Source organism: Orcinus orca, chromosome 4, assembly GCF_937001465.1.
Source record: "Orcinus orca chromosome 4, mOrcOrc1.1, whole genome shotgun sequence".
Lineage (NCBI taxonomy): Eukaryota > Metazoa > Chordata > Mammalia > Artiodactyla > Delphinidae > Orcinus > Orcinus orca.
In genome coordinates, this window is record NC_064562.1 from 103,737,150 (window position 1) to 103,750,378 (window position 13,229).

Genomic DNA, 13,229 nt, shown 5'->3' on the forward strand with positions numbered 1-13,229 from the left:
TTTAAATAAGCCTCCATGTATTCTGTACTCTAGTATGTTTTTGTCTTAAACATCTTTGATCAGTCTGGAATTGGGGGGGTGGCGCTGAGGCAGGGAGTCTTTTATTATTGGCCCCCCCCCGCCCCGAGAACACTGTTACTGAGGATTGCTTACCCATACAGTCAGGTTTTTTCCTTCATTCCTGCACGCGGGCTTTCTCTGGTTGCGGCGAGTTGGGGCTACTCTTTGTTGTGGCGCATGGGCTTCTCATTGCGGTGGCTTGTTGTGGAGCCGGGCTCTAGGGCATGTGGGCTTCAGTAGTTGTGTTGCATGGGCTTAGTTGCTCCACGGCATGTGGGATCCTCCCGGACTGGGGCTTGAACCCGTGTCCCCTCATTGGCAGGCAGACTCTCAACCACTGCGCCACCAGGGAAGCCCTAGTCAGTTTTTCATCACTCATAACTTGAGCATTACTTGTTGACATTCATTAAAGTTATAAATAATACATAGTTTATTATTAAAAACTTTTTAGGGCTTCCTTGGTGGCACAGTGGTTGAGAGTCTGCCTGCAGATGCAGGGGACACGGGTTCATACCCTGGTCCGGGAGGATCCCACATGCCGCGGAGCAGCTGGGCCCGTGAGCCATGGCTGCTGAGCCTGCGCGTCTGGAGCCTCTGCTCCGCAGCGGGAGAGGCCACAACGGTGAGAGGCCCGTGTACCACAAAAAAAAAAAAAATTTTTTTTTAAATTTCTGGTGTTCATTTTGCAAAGCATTTGTCACCTTTCTGTGGATCTTTTTTCCCTTTATGGCTTTTCTTTGAATCTGACTACTTGAGATGTTTCAAAAATTATAAATATATGTAAAGAAAACTATAAACAAATAACACGTTTGCAGTACATAATGTTTTAAAGTGCTTTGTTTATACCAGAATTTGTGACATTGGTTGGGATCAGAGTTTGCGGTTGGCTTGTACCATGCCGTCTGCCTGTGCGCATTGACTGCAAAAAATACTTAAGCTAAATTGATAGTACTTAGCACACCGGGTTTTTTTGCTTTGTTTTATCATATAGACAGTCCTGTTTGGAAATAGGGACTGTTTCTGACTTGCTCCAAGGATGTTTTTGCCACCTTAACCATCTACTTTGCTTAATCTGCCTCTTTTTTTTTTTTTAAGTTTTATTTTAATAGCGCCAAAGACTTTTTTTTTTTGGCCATGCCACACGGCTTGCGGTATCTTAGTTCCCAACCGGGGATTGAACCTGGCCCCCCTGCATTGGAAGCTTGGAGTCCTAACCACTGGACCGCCAGGGAATACCCTGCCTCTTGTTTAACTTGATTAATTTAGACTAGTGCTTTCCACAAGTTAGCAAGCATCAGAATCATAGGAAAGCTTGTTAGAACACAGATTGCTATGCCTCACCTTCAGAATTTTTGATTAAGTAGGTCTGAGGTGAGGCCAGTTCTGTATTTCTAACCAGTTGCCAGGTGATGCTGATGACTTTTTAAGCTAGTCTTTGTCCTAAGACAGTTAAAAAAACACTGGAGAATAGGGTATCCAGTAAAATGTAGAGTTCGGCCGTCCTGTGCAATTTTTGTTTACTAGTCCATTACTGAAACTTCAGAATAATGTAATTACAATTTATTATTGTGACCCCCTATTTTTATGGCTCACCCCTTAGTCTGGGTTAAGTATTTTATCACTACTATGAAAGGTAGTAAAACTTGACCTAACTAAAAGAAAATGGTTAGGGTTTTAATAGGACCACCAGTACCTACCTGGTTCTCCCTTTTTTGTGCTCTGTTTCAGGTTACTTTGTTTTTTTTAGCAAAGGGTTTCATACATCTAGCAGTACAGCAAATCACCAGGTATCTTTTTCATTTATTTATCTGGGACTTTTAGGAGAGTGTGTTAGTGTAGGAGGGGCCTGGGATTGGGAATCAGTACACTGATACCTAGTCTTAGTAAGCTGTTTAACTGGTTTTGAGACCCTGGAAAAGTTAACTGCTAGTACTCAGTTTTCTTCACTGGGAAAGCAGCAAATTTGATTGTATCTTTGAGAGATTTTCCAACTTCACAAATGTCTTTTTTCCTGAAGCTCTCTGTTGTACAAACAGCAAGCTTCCCATATTAGCTGGTGATGCAGGAGATAATTAACTGTAACATGTCATAGAATTGGATCACTGGGTGATGATCTAATCAATATTGAACTATTAGGAGTCTGTAGAATCTGGAAGTCAGAGGGTTCAGGTTTAGTTGACCATTTAACTTGGTAATAGGTAATACAATTTGTTAATAAAAGAAGGCAAATAATAGTTCCATTAATTTAATATATAAACTGCCATTTGTAACCTTTCCCCTCTTCTCAGAAAAATATGAAAGAATGAGCATTTGGGTTAGCTCTCCTTTTGGATGCCTCCATAGTGTTTTGGTGGTCTGAAGTTTGAGGAATATGAGAAAAGATCAAAATAAAAGGGTGTTTTGTTTTTTTTTTAAGGACTTTTCAAGTGAAAGTTTGATACTTTAGTGGCTTTTTAATCACAATTTTAATATGTGAAATTAGAATGCATTTTACAGTCTATGTGGGTCTTCTAAGCAGGTAGAAGTTAGGTGGTTGTCAGTGCTTGAACTTGATCTAGCTGTACAAGTTGTCACTTCAAATAAGTAATATGTATTGCCGTAACTACATATGTTGAGTTCATTTGTTAATTAAAGTATCTTCAAAATAATACACTAAGATTCCATGTTGAAATGAGTTGGCTTGCAAACTGAGCAGTAGAGTGTAAATTTGATAGTATTTAAGCAGATATTTGCTGTTCAAAGAGTGACCAGTTCGGGTTTTTTGCCTTGCAAAGCAACAGACAAGAGCTTTGTTGAATCTAAGGAAATTATCCACAAGTAGATGAAACTGTATTAATATTTTGCTACTGAGATAATGTGCAAAAGGACTGCCCAGCTCATGTCAGTAATAACATCTGAAGGCAGGAGAAAGCACCACATGTCCTCAAAGAGATAAAAGATATTTCAGAGCATCTAGAAGATAGTGTAGCTGATTCATGCACCGTGGTGCACTGTGGTTAAGGCATTGAGTCATAGATTAATTGGCTCTGTTTTTGCTTCATGGTCTTAATATAAAATAATCTTGCAGGTAATGCTGTGTCGATGCCAGGAATGTGGTAGCTTCCTTTTTAAAATAGGACCAAAGAAGAAGGAAACATAACATATAAAGAGTAAAGATGGATTTCTTTGCCAAAAGTCTTAATTTACAATTAAGTTCAGGTAAAATAAAGAGAGGGCTTCCTGTGGGTTGTATACTGTCATTTTGCTGAACTTGGTGCTCCAGCAGATGGCCTTAGCTAAAAATATCAAGTTGGTCCGTGAAAGATTAGATTAGACTAATTTGTCAAAAATAGAGCCAGGGGGCTTCCCTGGTGGCGCAGTGGTTGGGAGTCCTCCTGCCGATGCAGGGGACATGGTTTCGCGCCCCGGTCCGGGAGGATCCCACGTGCCGCGGAGTGCCTGGGCCCGTGGGCCATGGCCGCTGGGCCTGTGCGTCCGGAGCCTGTGCTCCGCAACGGGAGAGACCACACAGTGAGAGGCCCGCGTACCGCAAAACAAAACAAAACAATACAAAAAATAGAGCCAGAATAGTGAAGTCATAAATAATGACATCAGATTTTTATACTGCTTTTAATTCTGTAAATAAAACCATGGATTTGTATTTTAACTGAATGACCTGTGACTTCAGCATTTGCAATTTGTCCAGGTGCCAAATGTAGGATAGCGTTTCGTGTTAGTGACAGTAGCAGCCAGAATGGAATGGACAGGAGATGGCTGACCCATACAGCCATTCTGCAAACCACCCTTCTTCTGAGTGCCTGTATCACACATTAGCTGTCTTCTCTTGAGCCATCCCTAAGCCTAGTTTTCCTCTTTGCTTCATTGATACAGCTAATGCCATTTGCCTTTTCTCTTCCATATGTATTTATCAGCATTTCCATAGTGGTAATGCTGCTACTCATTCCATGAATATATTCCTTTTTATGATTCTTTACCATCATTTTATTGAATTGGATGGGGCTGGGGAAAGAAAGATGGTAGACTTGTGCTCTCTTAGTCCTTTTGAACCAGGAGTCTGTTAGCTTAAGTGAGGAATTATTAGGATTTTAAAGAAGTAAAACATTTTAGTGCTGTAATGTGATAAAGCAACTTAAAATGGTTTCTTAGTTTTATTCGCAGGTTGAATATTTGTTTAAAATTTTATTTTGTTTTTAAGAAATTTTTTAAGTGACTAATTTTGCTTTGGCATTTGTGTGAAACCATGTGTTTGTTATATTCCATCATCAGATTTACCTTGTTTTCTCAATGCATTGCAGTATTACAGGCTCACTTGACAGGATTTGATAATGTATAACTTTGATATATTCACTGAAAAGTTTTTCTGGAAGCTTAATTTTGCAATTGATTATGAAACAATAGCACACTTGGTTTGAATAAGAGTTTAATTTTGACTTACCTGATGTCTTTGCATTTCATATTTATGTCATGAAGGTTAGTTTTAAAATGCCCTAAATGAACCTTAACTAACATGTTCTTTGTCAATATAGGTATATGACTGATGGGATGTTACTTCGTGAAGCTATGAATGATCCTCTCTTGGAGCGTTATGGTGTAATAATTCTTGATGAGGCTCATGAAAGGACATTGGCTACAGATATTCTCATGGGTGTTCTGAAGGAGGTTGTTAGACAGAGATCAGATTTAAAGGTGAATTAATTTATTTGTTCTTAAAAAATACCTATATATGTATGTATATATAAAAAACAGGGAGCACATGATGCTCACTCTAATCGACTACAAAAAATAATCACCTGTAAAAGAAGCAACCAATAAGAGTACCTATAGTGGTTATCCTTTCTTTCTAATTTACCTTGCTGTGTCTTTTAGACTTTAAGTATGTATTTTTGGTAATGCCTTTTTAAGCCAAATTTTTTTGGTAATGTATTTTTAGTAATGTATTTTTTAGTAATGTATTTTTAGTAATATATTTTAGTAATGTATTTTTAAGCCAAATCTTTTCAGTTTCTAACCCACCCAGTTTTTTGTTTCTTGTTTTGTTTTGTTTTAAATGATCTAATGGTGTTTTTAAGCCTTCTGTTCACCCTGACTTTATTAAGTACAGGGAACGCCTTCATTAAGGATCAAATCTTTGTCCTTGTCCCAACACAAACATGCTCATTATAACCCGTAATGCTGGAGAGTGGAATATCTACACCCAGAATAAACCACTCCTTAGAAATGCCTTCCCTTAACCTAGGGTCTTGTGTTTGTTTGTTTGTTTTTCTGTCCATTACACCACTTAGACCCTGGCCAGTGTTACTGTGTTGATAAGGGCTTAAAACTGACTGAATATGCTGACGTTTTTGTCTCCCAAAGTTTATGAAGTTCCCCTTTTGCATTGTGTCTGTGTGTATGTGTGTACCATTCATTGGAACTTAGTATCGTGTGTTAGTGTATGTGTTACAGAGGGTTTGTATACTAGGCAGAAAGATTCTTGGTCTTAAGAAAAATTGATATTGAGTATGATTTGGCTTATAAATATTAAATTTATGCTTTTAAAGAATATATTTGAATAACTATATGAGTACTGTCATTATTGATTAAACCTTATGAGCTACTGAAATTTTTAGTTAGGAACTCAAAGTAGAAATTAAGAACTCTGTAGTGGAATGTTTAAGGGGGGAGCCTTCTATTTAAGTACGTTTTTAATGGGTCATATAACGTCATAATTTAAATAAAAGGAGGGTGACTACACGGTCATGCAACCCTGCACCTGAACAACCTTTTTTCACTGTGGCTTTTACAGCAGTATAGAAAGCCTCTGTTTTAGAAAATTTTCTGAAGAACATATGCTTAATAAAGATGGTTTGGAAGAATAGAGAAATATTTTGTTTTGTTTTGTTTTTGCGCTTTCTTCCTGTTTTCCCCTATGTGCAAGGTTGTCATGTTTTGTTTTAATAACATAGCTGCAATCATACTACATATTTATGTTGTCTTTTACCAAGCCCTTTTACATATCATGTAATTATATAAACTTTGGTTTTTAAGGTGTTGCTTCATGAACATGTATTCTAGTTTATTTATTGGATGCCAGGTTTATTCCTACTTTTTAAAAATGTAAATAGCTTACTATAGCACAGCTTTTCTGTATTTGAATTTTTTAATCACAGTTTATTTAGGCATATTGACATATTTGGAGCAGTAAACATTACTCTTCTGTTTTTTACTTTAAAACCACATAAGGATCTTTGAAGACAGCTTCACTTAATTTACTGTTTTCTTTTCAGGTTATAGTTATGAGCGCTACTCTAGATGCAGGAAAATTCCAGATTTACTTTGATAACTGTCCTCTCTTAACTATTCCTGGGCGTACACATCCTGTTGAGATCTTTTATACTCCCGAACCAGAGAGAGATTATCTTGAAGCAGCAATTCGAACCGTGATCCAGATTCATATGTGTGAAGAAGAGGAAGGAGATCTTCTACTTTTCTTAACTGGTCAAGAGGTATTGTCATTATTTGCTTCATTATTTATAGTTTCTATTAGGCAACAACTTTAAGAACTTGGCATATATTAACCATATATTTCTTATCCCAGTATTTAAAGTTTTTCTTCAACCTGATTGTATATATATATGAAATATTTAACTCCTTTTATCTGTGTACTCTAGGAATACCCTTTTATACTATTAGTCTTTGTGTTCTAGTTAATTACCCTAAGAATATTAAATGCTTTTAGAATTTCAAGATTTAGCAATTGTAGTCTCAACTTTGGAGAGACCTGGGTGGTGAGTAGTGTTGTGTTAATTTGCAGTTTTGCTGAGGTATGAATTTGAATCACAGGTGATGTGAAATCTGGTTATTATAGTCAGTAATTTAGTTTGTAAGTGAACTCAGGTAATTCAGGTGCCCATCTACCATCAAAACAAATGTGTGTGTTTTGTTTTTGTCTTCTTGCATGTGTTTACTGAGGATTGGAAGGAATCACTGAAATTCCTTAGTTAGAATTTACATCAATTTTAAGATAGGAATTTTATTCTCAGATGCAGCATTTTCTAAACTCATATCCAACAGGATGTTTACAGGTGTGCTGAAAAATTCTTGATGGCTAAATAAGCTCAATGAAAGCTATCTGGATAAAATAGTTTTAGAAAGCCTTTTCTAGAGGTTTTCTTAAAGCTTGTCATTTGCTGTAGTAGGCTTTGTGAATTTTCTAGAACTTGCTTCTCAAACTAATATATGTGCTGATCACTTAGAAAGCTTGAAGATTCTGATTCAATAGGTCAGGTAGGATCCTATTCCTACCTGAATGAGATTCTATTCCTAGCAAGGTTCTAGAGGAGTGCTTTTCCATTACAACTTTCTTCATAGCTGGAAATGTTCTGTATCTGTGCTGTTCATTCACCTCCACTAGAATGTGAACTCTCTTATTTGCGTTCAGTCTGCAGGGATGCTTGATATATAATATTTGATCAAATGCTGTTGCATTAAGAGCTATAAATGTTGAGTGACTTTTTTACCCTTGCATTTTTTCAGTATTGTCCATATGATTTATTATTTCTGTCCCATTGACCATAGTTTCTTTTCTGTAGAGCAGGGTTTTTCGACCATAGCACTATTTATGTTGTAGGCTGATTAATTCTTTGCTGTGGGTACCCCATGCATTGTAGGATGTTTCTTAGTGTCTCTGGCCTTTACGCATTAGATGCAGTTACACTCCCCCAGTCTGTAGACGTTGCCAAATGTCCCCTGGGGGTGCAAAATCATTCACAGTAGAGAATCATATTTGTTCTTTTGGGAAAAAAGGTGGGTTGCAAATTCAGTTTTACAGATAGATCTCTGTATGTATTAGTCTCCCTTTGTATGCATTTTGAATGGAAGAATTTATATATATATTTTGTAAGCAAGAGTACCAAATGCTTTTTAGATGCATGTAAACAGTGTTTATCCTATAATGCAATGTTGAGGCTGTTGTATTCATTTTGTTCTTTTGTGTATGGTCTCTATAGTTTCTCACTTCCTCCAAAGTGCATAGCATGTTTTTTTAACGGCTATTCAAAATAGTCATTATGTTCAGATAGACAAGCATATTAGAATTCTATCAAAAATATCAGATGGCCTTATGGAGACGACCTGAGATGCTTTTCTATGAGTTAAATTTCTGTGGTTGATATTTTGGCAGCTACCCCACAGCTGGGGAAAGGAAGGGAATAAGCCCCAAGGTTTTCAAATGTGTGTATCTTTCAGTAAAGTATTACTGTAATTGAACTAGGTTTACATGTGTCCTGTTGCATTTTTAAGTTTCCTTTAGAAGACTAATAAAGTCTTGAAGAATGTAAAGACCTTTAAGGATAAGGTAGCAATACTACTATTCCTCATGTCTGTGAACCTGTTATTTTTACTTGGTCAGTTAAATGGTAGATTCTGGGAATTCAGTACTCCTGTCTCCATAAATTTGAATAGCATCCATAAAATTTAGCTATCTTGACATTTAAAAATGATGACCATGTTACCATTTTGACCACGTAAACAGTTGTGTTTTCTGTAGTCCCTTGAGTTAATTTGGGAGGGGAGAGACCAGTTTTTAATTGGTGAAAGGTTGGAAAACATGTGAATTCTAGAATGTGTATTATTTTTTTGTTAATCCATTAAATCAAGTGTTCCTAGAAGAACTCCTTAGAGGAGCTGTGCTACTGAATTAGATAAGAACGATTATAATTGAAATATCAATTGTAGATGCTTAAAGATGTTGAAACCTTCATTCTTTAAGCAGTATATTCTTTTATCTTTAATTTCACTGAATCTTTTCCACATGCAGGAGTTGAGATTCTTTAAATTAGTAGGGTCTGAATTAATTTACTAACATACATATTGATGCTTTTGGAGCTGAAAGTCTTTCCTGAATTCAGAAACTCTTAAACTTTTGTCTCAGTTCTCAATTCATGACTAAGCAGAAGGTTGCATTGTGCTGATGAATGTTAATAAGCTTTGTGGTCTTCAGAACTGACAGTGTTGACTCTGGAAGTTTGGTTAAATTTAGGGAAAATTTTGTTGCTGAGTTTAAAAGCATAGTGTTTAGAACTTTGTATAAAAACATAAATGGTGTGGCATTTTTTTCCCCTCTGCTCTTTAGAGTAGTCTTTATATCCCGTGCAATAGTGGTTTTGTTTTAGCTCCATACATGCTTAGCAAATACTTCTAGTACTTCCAAGTACAATAATCTTGTTAAAATTTCTGGAGTCTGCAAATGCATGATTTGGGGCACTTTTAATTTTCTATATAAAATCTGGGATTTGGTGGCTTCTGACCATTTATTTTCCAGTCGAATATATTATAGAATTAACAAAATTGAAAATACTGGTGTCAGTTTTCCTATAGGATATGTAATATATAAAATCTAGTTTTGGATTTATATTCAGTTTTTTTTGCGGGGGTGGGGAAGAGGTCTAATTTTGTATTTGTATACCAGCAGGGGGCATTCTAATTAGGTACAGCATTTGAAAGCAGTTTTTTTGGTAAAAATATTTGTTTCATTTGTTATATTTTTTTCAGTGAATAGCAAACTTTCATTTTCGTTTGGAAACTTTAGATCTCAAAGGAAACTATTACATCAAATACTTAGTAGTAATTTTCTGTGTCACAATTTTCAAGACTTTATCTGTTATTCAAGAAAACTGGTATGTTTGAAATTGATGGAAAAAACCTTTTTTTTGTTGTTCTTAAGTATCCAAAATCTTTGTATTCTTTAACATGGAAACAGAGTTGCACTTTGATTTACAATCATTTCAAGGAAAATTATTCTAGCTTGATTATAATATACAATAAATTAACCTGATAAATGTTTAAAAATCATTCTGTCTTTTGAATAAAAGATAATTTGTCAGTAAGGGTAACTTCTGGTAGAGATTATTGGACAGACTGCCAAATCATTTAGCATACTTCTGAGTTTAACTAAATCAAAGCTTCTGTAAAATATAAAATTGGCTCCCTTCCCATTTTCAAGTCCCTTTGCCATCCCCTAGAGCCTCCCATCCACCTGTCGCTCATACACTCTCAGTATTCATTGTGTGTCCTCTCTTTAAAACTGGGTTTGAATGCAAATGTATTGGAATCGTTTTCTGTAGTAGGGAAATTTTTGAAGAGGCTCTAAGATATTTGGGTTAACCTAGTTCTTAAATATCTATGTTGATACTGTAGAGGTGTGTGTTCTCATTAAGCACAATGAAGCAAATCTTCCATATAATTGCATTAGTGATACGTGACATTAAAGCCTAATTGGCTTGTTTAAAATATCTAGCACATCAATTTCTTTTAGATTGTGAAAATTGAAAAGGTTATGAGTGCAGTTAAATATTCCTGGGTGAGAAATTTCAATTTTAGTACAGTTTGTTGAGAATTAATTAGGATATCGAGTCTAAGAAAAAGGGTGTGGAATGCCAATAAGGCAATTTTGTGTTTATTTGACTACAGAAGTCAGTTTCTTGGATTATTTATGGAAATCCCAGTGAAATTTGCTAAATTAATTTTGATTACTAAAATGAAAATAAGGTGCATAGAACTAGGATTATGATAAATACTTAAAATGTTTCAGTGTGTATTCATTTTATTTTCAAACTCAAACTTTTGTAGGAAATTGATGAAGCCTGTAAGAGAATAAAGCGTGAGGTTGATGATTTGGGCCCTGAAGTTGGTGACATTAAAATCATTCCACTGTACTCTACACTCCCACCTCAGCAGCAGCAACGCATTTTTGAGCCTCCGCCTCCAAAAAAGCAGAACGGAGCAATTGGAAGAAAGGTAGCATTGAAATGTTCTCTATAAACATTGCATTAATGCCGAAAGATTTGTCTGTGAGATATCAAACTATATTGAATTAATTATAAAGGAGTAAGTTATGGGTGATTGTCATCTGAATTGTGTGCTACAGTGTTACCTGTATTTCCAAAGTAAATAGAAAGAAATGTATTTGAGTAGAGTTTTGCATATCTTTTGACCTTAGAGTAAGAGCAGATACTGCTTCCCTCTCTCCCCAGAAGTTCCTCCTTAGCAAATGGAAGGTTGATTGGGGTGAGGAAGACAGCCAGATGTCTTCCTCCCCATTAAATCACTTGGCAGAAACTAAGTACTTTTTTCTTTAGTGCCTTGGCTTCTGCCTAGAATTTTTGTCAAGACCTAACCAAATGTCATGTCTGTAGGTATGAAATGGTGACTGCACAGATCTCTAATAACAGCAACACTAATCACACTGCGTAAATATTTGGATTTCTTGTGGGCAGGAACTGTGGATCCTTTTGGTGTGGATATCTGCCTGGCACAGGAAGGGAGCCAGGGGAATTCCAGCCTTGTTTCTGGGTGCTTTGTGTGTGGGGGGGGCGTGTACAGGAAGGAGATCTGAGTTTGATACAGGTAGCTATGCCTTTATTTTTTAAGAGATGGAGATTCTCTTAGATCCTTTGAAAATAAGATTGCATTGTTTGAAAAGGTTGGAAAGCCACTAGAGTCAATTTGGCTTCTAAAAAGCCCAGCCACTTATTAGGCTATATAATAAGCTGCATGTGAATTTTGGTACGATTCTTGATCTGGTTTTAAAGTTTGCATATTTTAAACTGGGTATAGTTGATTACCTTCATCACCTTGGGGAGATGATTGTCGGGGATTAAGCTTATTGTATACAGGGTACTAACATATCTAGAACAGTCTAGGCCCTCGTGGCAACTGTTACACATTTCTTGAGTTTATTCATATAGAAAAGTCTTAGGAAATATTACTCACTTATGACTTGCTTGTCAGTCAGATTTGGAATTTATTGCTTTCTTATGTCTGTATTCTAGCTTAACAGATTCACAATTTTTTTTGCTGTATTTTTTCGATCTTTTTTCCCAACATTTTTGATGATTGTTGGAAAATTACAAATTATAAAGATATTTAAATGTATCATGGTTAATTATCTCTTTACATGGCTGTGTAAAAGTTAAATGAACCAGATACATTTTTCAAATGGAAAGAACTTACTGAAAAGTCAGGCACCCCCAGCGTAGTGGTATATAAATTAACAGGAGGTTGATAAGGAAAAATATTAGGTTTTGAGTTTTTCATAGATCAACAAGAGTAGTGAATATGACTTTTAAAAAAATAATCTGATCATAGCTTCATTATGTTCAACATTGCAATTATTTAAAAAAAAAAGTCTGATCATAGCTTCATTACGTTCAATTATTGCAATTATTTTTGTCAGTGCTGTCTCTAGAATATGTTTTAAAATATTTTCTGTTTATGTGCATTCAGAACTTTGGGGGACAGTTTTAAGTGATAACTTTAGTATATAATTTTGAAGTTGATTTGTTGACTGAAAAGTACTCATTCTCTGTGGAGTTTTTAACTTCACTCTTTGTCAATGGATGTATATAAAAATAGCTGTTTCGTAAACATTTTCTGTAGTAAAGAGGAGTTAGAGTTAGTACATCCTCCAGGCAGGTGATTTAATTTTCTCTTGAAATCATGTACACTTTGTGTTATCTGCATTCGTTTTAATTTTAAAATGGTGTTTTTATTTATCTTTGAGTAAAATTGGCTTACAGCAAGATTTGCCATGTTTGTCTTTTCATGTAGTTCTCTTCATTCCATTTTGAGTTACTTTGAGAACTATTGGGCCCACACATTAAAACTTACTTCATATCTGAGCTCTTCGCTCTGTTAATACTAGTATATTGGAAATTTAGGTTCAGTCTGGTGTCAGTCCAGTACATGGTACATTTTGTAGACTCTACAGCCAAAGCCCATGGAATAGAATGAGTTGTTTGGTTTTTAAAACTATTGCTTTTCATGTTCTTGTAAATCCTAGGATATTTAGGAGAATTTTGTCTTTCTGAAAAGAGTGATTCAGCAGCAGTTGGATATATGTGTGATGGCCACAGATGTTGAGGGGAGGCCATTGGAGTTCCCAGGGCTTGGACTCACCTTGGGATCCCATCTCAGGCTTTTAATTCAGAATCAAAACTAAGGGCCACAGTGCTATTTCATCATCCACTAATGATGTTTCATTCAGCTAAAGCTATAGGATCTCTTGTTGGGAAATCATGTTATCTCCTGGCGTGAGTCAGCTTCATCTTAGAGGTTGAGAAGAGGGCTGTCATGGCCTCCCTGGATGATCCCAGGGGAGGGAGGACTTCCCTTGGCAATTGGTGCATTAT

General features: G+C 36.0%; 1 protein-coding gene across 1 annotated transcript in view; it reads left to right on the forward strand.

Moving 5' to 3' along the window:
• The window catches only part of DHX15 (DEAH-box helicase 15), a 52,458-nt gene that overhangs the window by 20,222 nt on the left and 19,007 nt on the right, over positions 1-13,229 (forward strand). The window contains exons 4-6 of the mRNA XM_004266199.4: positions 4,587-4,746; positions 6,327-6,545; positions 10,669-10,836. Coding sequence (XP_004266247.1) covers positions 4,587-4,746; positions 6,327-6,545; positions 10,669-10,836 — 547 coding nt within the window. The remainder of the gene's footprint in view (positions 1-4,586; positions 4,747-6,326; positions 6,546-10,668; positions 10,837-13,229) is intronic.